At 38.6% G+C, this 15,838-nt stretch overlaps 1 protein-coding gene across 3 annotated transcripts in view; it reads left to right on the plus strand.

The window, feature by feature from the left end:
• LOC306838434 (vesicle-fusing ATPase) overlaps positions 1-15,838 on the plus strand; it is a 32,801-nt gene extending 16,963 nt beyond the window's left edge. For 2 of the 3 annotated variants that reach the window (XM_079366611.1, XM_079366609.1), the window contains 20 exons: positions 1,634-1,719; positions 3,618-3,717; positions 3,819-3,858; positions 3,964-4,130; positions 4,305-4,412; positions 5,842-5,917; positions 6,334-6,489; positions 7,100-7,299; positions 7,393-7,558; positions 7,860-7,934; positions 8,318-8,505; positions 9,881-9,976; positions 10,067-10,223; positions 10,402-10,535; positions 10,706-10,852; positions 11,592-11,726; positions 11,966-12,079; positions 12,545-12,600; positions 12,966-13,023; positions 14,620-15,838. In XM_079366611.1, the coding sequence (XP_079222737.1) occupies positions 1,634-1,719; positions 3,618-3,717; positions 3,819-3,858; positions 3,964-4,130; positions 4,305-4,412; positions 5,842-5,917; positions 6,334-6,489; positions 7,100-7,299; positions 7,393-7,558; positions 7,860-7,934; positions 8,318-8,505; positions 9,881-9,976; positions 10,067-10,223; positions 10,402-10,535; positions 10,706-10,852; positions 11,592-11,726; positions 11,966-12,079; positions 12,545-12,600; positions 12,966-12,996 (2,232 nt within the window). In that variant the 3' untranslated portion in view covers positions 12,997-13,023; positions 14,620-15,838. The remainder of the gene's footprint in view (positions 1-1,633; positions 1,720-3,617; positions 3,718-3,818; positions 3,859-3,963; positions 4,131-4,304; positions 4,413-5,841; positions 5,918-6,333; positions 6,490-7,099; positions 7,300-7,392; positions 7,559-7,859; positions 7,935-8,317; positions 8,506-9,880; positions 9,977-10,066; positions 10,224-10,401; positions 10,536-10,705; positions 10,853-11,591; positions 11,727-11,965; positions 12,080-12,544; positions 12,601-12,965; positions 13,024-14,619) is intronic. The other variant, XM_079366610.1, reaches the window with a different exon arrangement.

Genomic DNA, 15,838 nt, shown 5'->3' on the forward strand with positions numbered 1-15,838 from the left:
CTTTTTTTATTATTATTTTTGGCCTTTTTGCCTTTATTGATAGGACAGATAGAGTCGGAAAGGGGGAGAGACATGCGGGAAAGTGGCCACAGGCCGGACGCGAACCCGGGCCGCCCGCGCGAGGAGCAAAGCCTCGCAACATGGTACGCGCGCTGTCGCTGCCGCTGAGCTATCGGCGCCCCCAATTCATTTCTTGAATCTTTAAAATGGGCATGTCCAAGATAGATGACTTAAATTCCTTTTAACAAGTACTTTGTTGGTAAATAAGCTCTAATTTAGTAAGATTTGAGAAGATTTTTCAGACACATTACCAGTTTGTCCAGAATCTGTCTAACACACGGTTGTTCCCAACACCAGTAAATAGAAAACACTCTGGGAGGGGACCTTTCATTGTACACGGTGGTTGTGGGTCTGAGGTATTTCATGCATGAAGCCTCACTGGAACAAATGACTTCAAACCATTTTGTGGCAGTGTAACCTCTGCGCCTATGAGCGAGAGAAACGTTCAATCCTGTGATGTATCTGCCGGCACTACAGCCTGGTTTATGTTCTTAGGCTCTTCCCGATTGCTCATTGCAGTTACCATGGTTACCACTTCATTTGCACAGGCTACTGGGGTGTGCATTGGAATCTCTCTCTATCTGCTGAATGTCACAGTGGGTTTTTGCACCTTTCTTCTGTGCTCAGAGACTGTTTTACTACACAATCCTTTTTGATTAATCTTTTAATGAAATCATTGTTGGGTGCCCTTGGAAGGTTAGTACAATTAAAACATGTTACACCTGTTTTATCATGCCAGGAAAGAGACTCGAAAAGATGCATAAATTACTTTGATTTTTGAGTGGGAGGCAGAATAAGAAACACACACTGTGGACATTTTACAAAAAGAAGTGCACACACAGCTTCACCTGCTTTAAGTCCTTCTTGTCCACCCTGAGTCATTCAAAACTTACACAGATTAGATCAGCTTCAGTCACCTTGATCTCTACAGTAACCCTGGAAGTGTAACATTTTGTTGTGTTACACGCTTTGGGAATTCAGTTGTAATAAAGTCATCCATATACTTTTAATTATTGCTGGTTGTATTTTATCCCGAAGCTGCTTTCTGACTGTTTTGTAGGACACAGATGTCAATTCTAACTGAGTTAAGTCAACTCGTGTTTTTGTAGGCAGAGAGCGCTTTGTTTTTAAGGTTTACCTGCTGCAATGATTAACTGTGCACAATGGAATGGCCACAGATAATGGATGGTTAGAATTCGCCATCTTTGACATATTCAGACGTCTTTGTATGGTTGTTCTGGCTAGCTGTCCTCAAAGAGTAAATCTTTTTTTTCTTTCAGCGGGAGAGTTACAAATGATCTAAAACTACTGACACAATGCTTCTCTTTTGCTTTACTTTTTATTTATCCGTCTGCTCACCATAGGATTAAACAAGTACCCCTTGTAGTATAACAGCTATTTGTGTTTCTTGCACAATTGCGTGTTCCATTTTTCCCTCCGGTTTCTCCATTCTTGGGAAACATACTAAGCAAAAAATATAAAGGCTAACACATCAAGAAAAACTCTCCAATGCAACACTTTGAATATTTTAAAAGAGCTCATTTCTCCTCCTCTTCTTTTCTTTCCTTTGCAGACCATGCAAGCGGCGAGATGCCCAACAGATGAGCTGTCGCTGACTAATTGCGCCGTGGTGAGCGAGAAGGATCTGCAGTCAGGACAGTGAGTGTTCATTATTGCCAAGTCATCGTTGAGTTGATCCATTTAGGAGCACAGCCAAGCATCGCTGCAATCATTATCTCATCCATCCAACCACCCACTCATCTTATCATCCACCTGGGCATCAATCATAGAAAAAAACAACAACTTATTTTCCTGCTATTTTTTCCATTTGCATTACCAGAGCGAGCGGCATACTGCGAAGCACGTTTATTTCTTTGATTGTCTACATTTTGTTGTTGGCAGTTTTGTGTCACTGTAAAATAAAAGCCTTTCTGCCCCCTACAGCATAATTAGCATTCAGAAACTTAAACTCCTAATAATAATAAGTTTATTTGAAAACAGGGACAGTGCACATTAATAACATTTCTGTTAATGCGCCAGAATTAGCCAAAGGGCTATTTTTCATCTGTAGTCCCCAGACAGATGTTTAAGTCATCCTAAAAACAGGAAACCCTTTGGGTGCTTTTATCTCTTTGTGCTGATAGAAAAATTCAATAGCTCCTATTGATCGGCTGAAAAACAAGCGTTATCAGAAGGAGTGATACACGCTCAATGCAGCACCAGAGTATTTTTTCAAACTCAGGCTCAATGTGAGCACATTTTAAAAAATGACAGGGCTTAAAATAAAAGTGTGACCTGAGAAAATTCCTCCTCTTCTACTGTCATGGTAACTGCAGCCTTGTCTTTATCATTCAGAGCCACCGAACAATGATGTCGTTATATGTTGTGGGGGGTTTTTTTCTGTTAGAAACAGACCAAAATGTAATTTTTAGTTTGATCACTTTTTATGGGTATGAGTGGATGCTGAAAATCATATTCTGCTGAAAGATGTTATCTTGTTAAAGCAATGGCTTCAAGAAGGAGCTTCAGTGGCCTCTACCTACAAGTTGTGAATCTTTAAAATGAAGACGCTAGAGGTGGAATACATTCCAAAAGCATCAACCTTTCAGAGATTGTTTTTTTCTGTGTGAAGCAGACTGTAACAACCTGTTTTTATAAGCTCAGTAAGAAACCGCTACACTTACAGAACAGATGATACTGGTATCCTAGTAACTGTTAAGTATTATCCAATTATAACTGTCCAGTAAATCCTTGAGTTTAATACCAATACATTTTGTGGCAGGGTCTGTAAACACTCCTCACCTCCTGAGACATGCCATGGGATACTGTAGATAAATCTATGCTTAATCTGACTGGTAAGGATAAAGCATCTTGCTATATTTTAATATATTTTAACGAGAGTTTATAACACAAGCAGTTTCATCTATGACATAAATGCACAGAGGTTGGCCAGCTATACATGGTTGGTTGGATCTTTTTATTTTATTTTTGGTTATTACGTAGACAGACATGGACATAGCAACTAACTGATCCAGAAAGCTCATCAATGCTCATCAACTACTCATCGTGGTGGAGACAAATATAAAGCAAAACTGAGACCAATTATTGGGCTTTTTTTTTTTTTGGCAAGAGTCTGGTAGCAAAACTTTAATGGAATGCAAACATTTCTTCACGTTGTGTCACATTGCTGGATGTGTAAAAGGCAATTACAGTGATGAACATAAGTATTTGAACACCCTGCGATTTTCTCCCACTTAGAAATTATGGAGGGGTCTGAAATTTACGTTGTAGATGCAGTTCCACTGGGAGAAACAGAATTTAAAAAAAAAATCAGCTAAAGGCTAACATGTCTGTTATCGCAGCTTTTATCCCATTAGAGTAATAGAAGAGAGAAAAGTTAGAATATATGAGATGGTGGACTGTAAAGATGATGAAATGGTTTTAGCAAAAATGAAAAAGGTTACATTGGCATAGTTAACACATCAGTGGCACTCGTTTGCTGTAAAACAAACAAACATTATTACCAGGGTTCAATGGTCTCCTCTCTCTCTTTTCAGAAATGTGACTGTGAAGACCACACCCAACCACAAGTTTGTGTTTACAGTAAAGACCCACCACACTGTGGCACCTGGAAGCATCGCCTTCAGCCTGCCACAGGTACATACACACACACTCACACACACACACATACAAGCACTGGCACACACATTTTTGTCTTTTTGATGCTCAGTTTTCTCATCTGTTCTCCTCCTATATAGAGGAAATGGGCCGGCCTCTCCATTGGCCAAGAGGTGGAAGGTAAATCATCTTTTTTAATCGCTTTGAAGGATCGTTAACACAACAGAACAACGCATGCTCTTTTGTTGTAGTAGAATTAAAAATAACAACCTGTCTGTCTTTCAGTGGCCAACTACAACTTTGATAAGTCCAAACAGTGCATCGGCTCTATGACAATCGAAATCGACTTCTTGCAAAAGAAGAGCACCGACTCCTCCCCCTACGACTCCGACAAGATGGCTGCTGAGTTTATCCAACAGTTCAACAACCAAGCTTTTTCTGTTACCCAGCAGGTTCGTATTCACATCATACACACACACACACACACACACACACACACACACACACACAAACACACATCTACACATATTACTGCAAAGATGGGACACAATCACACATGATAGTTTTGCCCTCTGGTGTACAGTATATCTGTTTTAACAGCCCCTTTCCTTTTCTCTGTTTCTCAGTTGGTGTTTAGTTTCTGTGACAAGTTGTTTGGCCTGATGGTGAAGGATATCGAGGCCATGGATGCCAGCATCCTCAAAGGAGAACCAGCTTCTGGGAAGAAACAAAAGGTACCTGCTACGTTGTTATTTATGTAGTTTGAGTCATTTATGATACAAACCTTTTTAAGCAAGATCACAGTTTGTAATCAACACAAGTTTCTAGAATTATTATTTTCCAGCAGATTAGTTATCCTGCCCTGTTCACAGAGTAGATCTGTCATACAACGAAACACCTCTGAGAAACCTGATAAAGATGAATGATTTGACTGTTTTTTTTTGTTGATGTTTTTTTTAAAGGTTCCAAAAGAATCTTGCTTTCTGTTGCAATCACGTTAAAATAATTTGTCATACAATCGTTTTAATCCCCGTATACCATTCACTGCTGCTACGTTACGTCTTCTGATGAATTATTCATTTCACTGTTGAATAGAATTACCATAACTATATGCACGTCGCTGTGGGTAAAGAGGAGTGTCCCTCGCCTCAATTAATTGCATTAGGCTCATTATTTATTTATGCACATTTATGTGGTGGCCCATGATGGACACATTCAGCCGTAGATGTGCGAATATTGTTGAAAACACACTTTAGATTCAAAAACTCTTCAACATGGATAACACATTTTGTGAATGTTCAGAAATGCAAGAAATTGCCGTGTCATTACACATGAACAAATAACACACAAACTGTAAATACATGTGCTATTATCTTAGAAATTCTTTAAAAACAATTAAACTTACATATATAGAAGCAGTCATAAGAAGAAGGAAACTCTAATGAATCAATGAAGTACACAAACAACAAACTCAATTAAAAATACTGTAAAGCTGTTTTCACATTTTCACTGCAGCAAAAAAACCTGCTTAGGGGGTGGGGTCTTTGCCTCTCCTGAGGCAAAGAAAACAAAGAGAACAGATGTTGAAAGAGATGGGATTTTATGGTTTGTTGTTGAATTAAACATGCTTTAATCTGGGATTCAGCTCCAATTTTTAGTATTGATAACTAAAGTGTTTCAGTTTTTCCTTGCCATGTTTTCATCGTAGACTGAAACGTTATGTTTCTGCATCGGCTGGCTTACAATCTTTGAGCAGATGTTTGACTGGTGGAGCAGTTTAGACTTTAAAAGGAGTGGACAGACACACATGCAATGAGGTGTTACAATACTGTAGGACACTTAGAATCACAGAAGTAAAGAACAAAACCAGAATTTGTTAACTTGCCCTAAAAGTCAGTGGAGGAAATAAATTGTTTACGTGCTACAGTATATTTGTTAGAATTTTAATAGTTTCCATATTTTCTCGTGCATCAACGTTTGTGCTTTTACCCTTGTTGTTTCATCCATAGCAACCACATAGTTGTTATTATTGCACAAATTGATGAGAGACCTTTTCCAGCTGTTTTTTTAGCAGACTAAAGCTAACATTTGTAAATGATGAGAAGCTCACAGGAACACACGGTGAAGCATTTGTGTTTGATTGAACTCTTTGGTTTCTGACAGATTGATGTCGGGCTGATGGTGGGAAACAGCCAGGTCATTTTTGAGAAGGCTGAAAGTTCATCCCTCACACTAGTCGGTATGTATCTTGTTTGTCAGTACAGTGTGATGATATATGTCCCCAAACTTTGCTGAGCCTCACGCAAAAGTCAAATAGGAGGGCCAACATAAGAGTCCATTTTCTATTTCCTCCACAGGATGGCAGTAAGAACTCATTAGAGTAATCTGTAAAGGACTCCACTCCCTTTTTTTGCCAAGGAAGAGAGAGACATTCAAACTAAAGTTCACTTATTTGTTATGGTTTTTAAAAACATAAATTATAAAAATCATAAAAAACTTAAATGATTAGAAATTACCTCCATCGGTTCCATGAAAAAATACATTATTTTCAAACATGGTTTATGTCTAGAACTGCCACCTTGCTATAACAAATATATGTGTGAATTTCTGGCCACAAATGTGCTTTATTTTATGATTTCTATTTTATTTACCAAGGTAAGGCAAAAACTAAGGAGGCACGACAGACAATCATCAACCCAGACTGGAACTTTGAGAAGATGGGAATTGGAGGTCTGGACAAGGAATTCTCTGACATTTTCCGCAGAGCCTTTGCTTCCCGAGTGTTTCCCCCTGACATTGTGGAGCAGATGGGTGAGAAATACTCATTTTTTATTATCATTATATCCACCTGTTCACCTTGTATTATTGTATTTTGTTTCAGTTGGAAGTGTTACTCCAGTTCCACTACAATTTCTTATGTCTTTGCTTTTCTCTGCAAGAATGACGTAAATGTTATAGGGTTACTTTCTTTTGATATGGGTTTTTCCTCGAAATCAACAAACATTTGGGTTTGCTGGACTTACAATAATTTGGTTTACAGTATATTCCCACATGCAGAAAAAAATAATATACAGTTATTAAATGTGGAGGGAGTGTGTGTGTGTCAAGGCACAGCAGCAGCTTTTTCTTCCATACATATATGAACACATACCCAGTTTCTTACACTCACAAAGACAATATCATGCTATTTCTCAGATTTTCTGATCAAGCTCTATGAACATAAAATATTAACTAACATTAACACAACATCTTCCCCCTGATATTAATTTTTCACTTTTCTCTTCTGCCTTGTCTGTGTTTTTTAATCTGAATTCTTCATTTAATTATTTCACCACTCCTGTACCACATCTGACTGTTGTGTCCTTCCTTTTTTTTTTCTCTCCCTCTTCCCTGTGGCCTTTTAAATGTTTCTGTGGTCAAGGGTGTAAGCACGTGAAGGGCATCTTGCTGTTTGGGCCGCCAGGCTGTGGTAAAACACTGATGGCCAGGCAGATCGGCAAGATGCTGAATGCCCGGGAGCCAAAGATCGTCAACGGCCCAGAGATCCTCAACAAGTACGTAGGAGAGTCTGAGGCCAACATCCGTAAACTGTTTGCTGACGCAGAGGAAGAGCAGAAGAGGGTGAGGCTGCTGAATGTCCTGTGCTACATCAACATTTTTAAAAAAAAGAAAGAGGGAAAGGGAAATAAATATGTTTTTATAAAATGTTTCCAGTTGGGAGCCAACAGCGGCCTTCACATCCTCATCTTTGATGAGCTGGATGCCATCTGCAAGCAGAGAGGAACAGGCGCCAGCAGCACTGGCGTGCATGACACTGTGGTCAACCAGCTGCTGTCTAAGATCGATGGTGTGGAGCAGCTCAACAACATCCTGGTTATCGGTCAGTAGCATCAGAGGAAACAGATTCACTGATACATTAAAATGATACTTCTCACATTCGGGTCAGTTGGAAAACTTTCATCCAGTGAATGAACAGACTCTGTAGAATATTGAAATGTTCAACAGTTATGAATTGATGCATTCAATCTGTCAACAGCAGCAAATCCAACAACAGGTGAACTAGAAGTTAACACTGACTGTCTAGAAGGGTTCCTCATGTGACAAAGCTAGAAGTCCCAGATACCCAACATTGTGTGATTTGTGAGTTTTTTTTAAATGTCCAAATATGTTTTTATTTCTAGGTATGACCAACAGGCCTGACTTGATAGATGACGCCCTGATGAGGCCTGGCAGGTTTGAGGTCAAGATGGAAATTGGTGAGCAATTAATTTTCTTGTTTCTAATAGGTTCTCCATACTTGGTTTATATCTCTTTATTTTTTATTTTACAAAACCCTTGACCCATGTATTTCTTTAAATATTGCTTGAGTTGTATGTTTTGAAAGTCTTATCTATCTCTATCTCTATCTATCTTATTCTTCATGTTTATTCTCACTTTATCGTCTGACGATAGCTTTCTTTTTATGTTTGTATAAAAACATTGTCTGTAGCTTAACTGACAGACTGCCAACGAAAGGCGTCTGAGCCAACCTAAGAAACTAACTAGACTCTTCTCCTCTTTAACTCTTCTTTTCGGACACACCTTTGTGACTCTTGTCTTCTTTCTCTGTCCCTTTGCTCTTTCATTGTCTAACCGCCAGGTCTGCCTGATGAGAAGGGCCGTGTGCAGATCTTGACCATTCACACCAACAAGATGCGAAGCTTCGACTTGCTCGCTGACGACGTCGACATAAAGGAGCTGGCTTTTGAAACGAAGAACTACAGTGGTGCTGAGCTGGAGGGGTTGGTCAGGGCTGCTCAGTCTACTGCTATGAACCGACATATCAAGGTCAATTAACACTTTCACATACACAGAGCTGAACAGTAGGGATTAGTTGGGGAGGTGCTCATCAGTTGCAGGTGTTGGGTTTGCAAATGATCTTGTTCGTTTGACCTGGTTTCAATTACCGTACAATTGAGTTGAAAACATGCAGATTCCGGAAAAAACTTAAAACTGTTAAAAATCCCTTTTTTGAAGTAACAATATGTAAGATATCTATTAAATTAAAACATAAAATGACCTTACTGTATAATACGTGGAATTGCTGGCTTCTCTGACAGCAATGCAGCATCCAGCATGTCCTCCTAAGTTACGATTTTGGTATTGAATGGCCTGTCTTTGTTTTGAACTTGACACGCGACCAGTTATCAATGCAAATTGAAACATGTTGCAGCACTAGAAGTGGCTCAGCTAAGTGGTTCACATGTACAGTAACTGATTTTACCTGACCTAATAAGCCACAATATTTTCTTTTAATACGCTCCACAAGCAGAAAGGTGGTTAAATTAGGAAACGTATTGGAGGTGCTTTTGAAAAATGGAGAGAGGTTAGGATGCAGAAGGGTTGATGCAAAGCAGTCTAAATACTGAAGCTTCTGTGTGACATGAAAACCTACAGTACATGCACATCTACTCTAGTAAGGAGGGGGCGGGGGGAGACAGCTCTCTCTAACGTTTTGAATTTGGACTGCGGCACCCAGTTAGTAGGTACATTGGCTGGGAACCAGAGAGTCGCCAGTTCAACTCCACGTGAGGACTAAAAATACGGAAGAGGTGCCAGGGCTCTTCCCGAGGTCTGCCGAGGTGCCCTTGAGCAAGGCACCAAACCCCAAACTGCTCTTTTCTCTTGTTCTAGACAAGAGGATATTTCAGAGTCTGTTGATAAATTGTGGAAGGGAATGAACATATTTTGGCAAACAAAAGTCAATAAGATGAGAGTATAGACTGTCTATGTAATGCATACTTTGACTGTATAACATATTATAAATTATAATATAATAGGAGTTAACAAAATCAGTGTTTAAAATCTTCACTTAATGAATTATCGTTTACTCTCCTTATTAAGAAATGTGTTGTTTCACTTCAGTGTGTGATTAGTGAGTTGAAAAGTTGTGCATACATTTAAACAAATTCCCACACTTAAATAATACAGTGGGCAGTAAATATCTGGTGTATATATGTCCAAGGCTGTAATATTTCCTTCTGCAGCCCCCTTAATGCCCACTTATTATTTCAGATTTTGTTTTTGCTTAATTTTAAGCCTGCCAGTATAAACGTTTGAGTACCTAAACAATGAGTTCATGTGGCTGAAAGTGGCTGAATTATTATTCTTTTTAAAAGTTAATTTTTTTTATTTACCTCTGTTCAATTGTATTCTTTTCCAGGCAACATCTACAGTGGAAGTGGACATGGAGAAGGCTGAGAAGCTGCGTGTGACTAGAAACGACTTCATGGGCTCCCTCAACAATGACATCAAACCTGTATGTGCCACATCTTTCTCACATTCACTGCACTGCAGAACAAGGCGTAACCCTGTCACATTCCTCTAACGGCCTGCTCATTTCATTCAGGCGTTTGGTACAAATGCAGAAGACTACTCCAACTACATCATGAACGGTATCATCAAATGGGGCGATCCCGTCACTCATGCCCTGGATGACGGAGAGCTGCTGGTGCAGCAAACCAAGAACAGTGATCGCACACCACTGGTGGCTGTCTTATTGGAAGGTAAGAAGTCATACACTGAAAGTATGGTAAAGAGTACCATTTATTGCACATTGAAAAAATCCACAGAATTACTATTTAGGCGCATACAATGTATAATTTCATGTGGTGTTTTCATGTTTGACTTTCAACAAGTTGAATCCCATTTCTTCCCAATCCCATTCCTGATATTTCCCCACAGGTCCACCCAACAGTGGGAAAACAGCTTTGGCAGCAAAGATTGCAGAGGACTCAGATTTTCCATTCATTAAGATCTGCTCTCCAGACAAGATGATTGGACACTCAGAGATCTCCAAGTGCCAGGCAATCAAAAAGGTAAAAACATAAAAAGGGGTTAAGCGACAGCTTATGGAACTATTTATTCAATTGAAGCACTCCTTCCCTTTCACACTGAATCCTCCCTTTGTTGTTTTCATCCATTAATTCCTTTCCGACCTTGTTTTCCATTAAACATTTCTTTCTTGGTTCCCCTCCCCCCTTTTAAGGTCTTTGATGATGCGTATAAATCCCAGCTCAGCTGTGTGGTGGTGGATGACATTGAGCGTCTGCTGGATTATGTTCCCATCGGGCCTCGTTTCTCCAACCTGGTCCTCCAGGCCCTGCTGGTGCTGCTGAAGAAGGCTCCACCAAAGGTCAGGTTCAATTAACAACGTTACTGTACTGCACAAAATACTGAAACTAACAATGATTTAAACATACAGCCAAGTGATTTCTGTGATTCTAGAATGTGATTTATATCAAACATTTGGGTCATAGAGCTCAACTGTAAATTTAAAAAAAAAAGTAAAATTCAAAGACAAAGAAGTAAAGTCAAATTTCACATTGATTTCGCACATCAAAGTCTGTTTTTGTCTTTGGGGGATCAGCTGCTTCTGTTTGTCTGAGGAGGATGATGATAAGAAAGAGAAGAAAGAACACCCGAGTTCCCATTAAATCTATATCTATTATTTATTGTTTTTTTAAATAATGCTGTTTGCCATTTTGCAGAGACTTCAACTAAAAAAAAGGATCTATTCCACTGTCTTATCAGTAAGAGCACAGGAGCCATTAAACTCAAAAGCCAAATATAGACTGTAACACAGAGAAAGAGCCAGCTACTGTTAGATATAAAAAAAATGAAAATCAAATGACATAAACAGAGTTAGTCCAGCTGTTTACTTAGTTTTTACTCATAATCAATTATTAGCCGGCTCATTCTTTTGGTTTCAAGTCTGTTGCAAAGGGTTTTCATTTTATGCCGCATCAAGAAATAATATAATTCGTCTGAATCTTTTGTGATAAGTTAAATCAGAGCGCAACATTTTATCTGGAAGTATGTATTTATTCATCTGATAGTTAGCTAACTGAATGAGTCTTTTGTGTGTTCTGCAGGGTCGAAAGCTGCTCATCATCGGCACCACCAGCCGGAAGGATGTGCTGCAGGAGATGGAGATGTTGGACGCCTTCAGCACCACCATCCACGTTCCCAACATCTCTACTGGGGAGCAGCTAGTCGACGCTTTAGAGGTACACACACACACACACACACACACACACACACACACACACACACACACACACACACACACACACCACTCAGCCCTGCCAGATTCAACTCTATAACCTTGTTGTACGCCTGACATTAACGATGTAATTACCATGTCCTCAATTAAAAGGAGGATTTCACCTTCAACCGTTCTCAGAGGCAGTCAGAGGTTTCGGCGCTAAAGGTCTCCACCTCTCTAATGTCTGTGTTGTTTCTGTAGCTCCTGGGGAGCTTCTCAGACAAAGAGCGGACTAGAATCGCACAACAGCTCAAAGGGAAAAGAGTCTGGATCGGCGTCAAGAAGTTGCTGGTGCTCATCGAGATGTCGCTACAGGTAAACAAGATCGACCGAAACGTTTCATGACAGAGTGTTATACACTGAATGGTTGTAGTTGCCATATATCAGGTAATATGATGATGTTGTTTGATGGTATAAACATACAAAAGTACAGATAACAGGAATTCACATAATCAAAAGTAATGCAATTATTTTGTTTTTTCTGAAAAATGTTTTGTAACGCTATGCAGTTATCTGTGAGATTAACCTTTAAAAATATATTCAAATAGTCATACTGGCATCATCACAATAGTATTACATTACATACATGACATTAGTATTACATACCTGTAGAATAACATGTTATCATATAATCACAATCAGAGGGGGGCATGCTGTTTCTTAAGGACACAGGATTGTTTAACTGGACAAGGATAGTGACATTATTTGTGGGTTTTTGGCTTCTACCATTTGATATTACAACTGTTTGTTTCTCCCTCTGCCTTCTTTGGCTCTCTCCAGATGGACGAGGACTACAGAGTGACCAAGTTCCTATCACTGCTCAGAGACGAGGGGGCGTGAGTACAAAGCTCTGCACCAATCAAATTCCCTCTCATCGCTTGTCTGTACATAAGCCTAAACCCTTTTCTTTTTCATCTATGCATTTCTGTTCGCTCTCTTATTTCCTTTTCAGCTTGTTTTTTTCAGACCATTTTTTACATAATCAAAATATATATATATATACACACACACACACACACAATTAATTCACAGAACTAATGTGCAGATACTTGAAAAAATACAAAAAAACATTGATTTTGATGACTCCAATCTTGTAGCTCACACCTGGAGCAGATGTGGCTAACAGAGCAGAACATGCTAACAATCAGGGGCCTTTTCTCAATAACAGCTGACTTAAATGGATTTATTTTGCAATCACCAGGTTGAACGAAGGTGATCAAATCCGAATTTAAGCCGTTGGTCGCTCTTGCTGTACATTGGTAAGGTCAACAGCAAAGCATAAAGTATGAAGTATGAACATTAGGCAGACAAACACCTGTAGTGCATTTAGCAATTAGTTTTAGTATACTTTTTTTAATGGCTAATATTGTAATTGCCCTAAGTTATTATAAAAACTGTTTATATTTTGTGACATGATATATTGAATTATATCATGTCACCATTTAAAGTTGTGAGCTAGGCTATGTAACTTTGATAACAAGTAATATGTTGGTAACTGCTGAGAAAGAGAAGTCTTCAAATCAGTTCAGTTACATACCTTTTTAAACTTTGCTAACTTTAGCGCTGAGTCTGTTACAGAAATCTTTGGGGGTTTTTTTCATTGTCAAATCAAATTCAAGAGAATCATGTTTTATAAAGTTACATAGCCTCGCTCAACAAGTCCAAAACCTACCCCATGCTCTTCCATCTCACATCGCATCCATTATCAAAATAAACATTTAAATGGAATTGTGATATGTGTACACCTAGTGTATCTTAGTATTGTATCATAGTATGTCTAATAAGACTGCCCATACAGCTGACAATGTGTTAGATTAGACTTTTTAGCTGGTTATTTAATTATTTAATGTGACATAAAAATCCCAATGCTGCAGGTATTTAATTGGTTAGCATTAGAGTTATTTTGTTAGCATAAGTGAGTCTTTGTAGTGTTATATGTAGCTTTTACAGTTGTAGTTTCTCGTTTGGTCGGGTCAATTCCTGCAAAGAGCTGACTTCTTACATCCATTAATTACTAAGTATAGCAGTTTTATTGGAAACTTAACTTACTGACAACAATTAGCTTGCATTCATACTGGATAACGATAACGAAGTAAAATGGATCGTATTAAAAGTGGTTCAAATATTGACCTTAAGCTATACAACTTACAGTATCACACAATCCAAAACATCTGCATTGGCTTTGCCCGCCGTTGCCGGGGGGCGAGCCCTGGATATGTGGAAAAAAGGGACGTAGGATGACATTATGAAAAACCGTTATAATTGTGGGAACAGGGTAAATTTTTTTCAATATGTGAAAAAAATATATGTATGTAATATACTGTACTACAGTAAACTTTCATTATTTACCCCACAAAAACTGTTGTAGATTGTCGTCAAGGCAACTTGATTGATAATCATTTTATGTTGTGCCTCATGCTTAATTATTGATTTAAATCAGGCATAACATGAATTCTTAATAAATAGCCTTTGCAACCTTGTAGATGTGAGGAAAATAAGGCTGCACAATCTTGTGAATAATTTGTAATGTTGTACAAGTATTGAATATTTTCTACTTACAGATTAAATTATACAGTCAAAATAAAACAGTCGTCCCTGACATTGATGCGTGATGCTCTCATGTTTTGGCTCTGTTCTTGTTTTATAGCCCATTAAATCCAGCTCATCGTTTCTTTTTTTTATCAAGACTCCGCCCAGTGTTGTGCTGGTGTTGTGTGAGTACATTGGAGTAGGTTTATGGTAGTTTTAAGAGTGCCTATTTTTAACAGGAAGAATATGAGGGAGAAGACAGAACACAACCCACAGGGAACTTAAACCATGATTTTCTCTTTCTCCTGCTTTTTTACGATTTCTAGAGATCACAGATTCCTTGAGTAGAGGAAGTAAGCAAATCAACATGAGGCCAATGAAATGAGGAAGAGGAGGAGGAGAAGAGGAGCTCTTCCTCTTGTGTCTATCCAACAACTGATTCATCCCTCCGTCTATTAACCTGGTCAAAGACAAACAAGTCCTCTTTTCAAGCATGCTTCCGTGGGCAATATCGCTGTCTCACTGTACTCTTATTCATCATCATCATCATCGTCAACTTCTCTTATCGACATATCACAGCAGTCGAACTGTTACAAACACGTTATCTGTAAAGAAATTGCAATAGATGATTGTAAAAAAAAAAGTGGTGTTTTGTGCATCGTGCGTAAAAAAAAAAAAAAGCTATGTTTGTTTTCAGCTATAGTATTGTCGTATTTGTTGCATATCTCATGTTAAAGTTAGTGCGATGTGTATCACAAACTCAAGATGTGTAAACAGAAAACCTCCAAAAATGACACGAAACCCCAGAGCCCTTTGAGTATTTAAAATGTGATTCCAGAGAGGCTTTTAGTGAATGTTTAGTGGCTGTAAACAAAAATAAGCTGCTCCATGTATAAGTTAACCCTTTAAATATAAAGTATATAACTTGTTCATGTTATGTAAATAGTATATATAGACGAAATACAGTATATGATAAGAATAAATGGTCAGTTTGAAATCTATTTCATACTACATCAGTATGATTCTTCTTCCCTATGTCGCTGGAGATGTTAATATTACTAGGTTACTGTAATAGTGAAAGTGTATGTTGGATTGTTGGCTTGTCTGTCTGTGTTGCGTACAGTGCAGTTCAGTCGAGCTAGTGTCGCAAAGACAAACTCAGTGTTAACAATAAAAAAATATTCTGCACTTCTAACATCGAATCAAAAGACCTTCAGTACTTATATTCGGGGTTCTTCATTTGAACAATGTGTCGGCAGGTGTGCATGTGTGGAGAACTAACTGATGTGTTCAGTGTGTAAGCGCGTGTGTGCTGGTACTTTTGAATGTTAGCATGTGTCTGTGTGTGTGAGAATCCATGTTAAGACAGTCAGTGGTTAATTTGTGGGGTTTTTCTCATGTTGTGTGTCCAGTGCTTATTGTTCCAAAGTTCTTGTTTTGTTCTCATCATTGAAAATGTATACTGTGTGTGTGTGTGTAAATATATATCAACAACATGCAGATCTATTATTGCAATAAAAAGCACAGATGCACATGAAAAAGAAA

Source organism: Symphodus melops (genome assembly GCF_947650265.1).
Source record: "Symphodus melops genome assembly, chromosome: 17".
Lineage (NCBI taxonomy): Eukaryota > Metazoa > Chordata > Actinopteri > Labriformes > Labridae > Symphodus > Symphodus melops.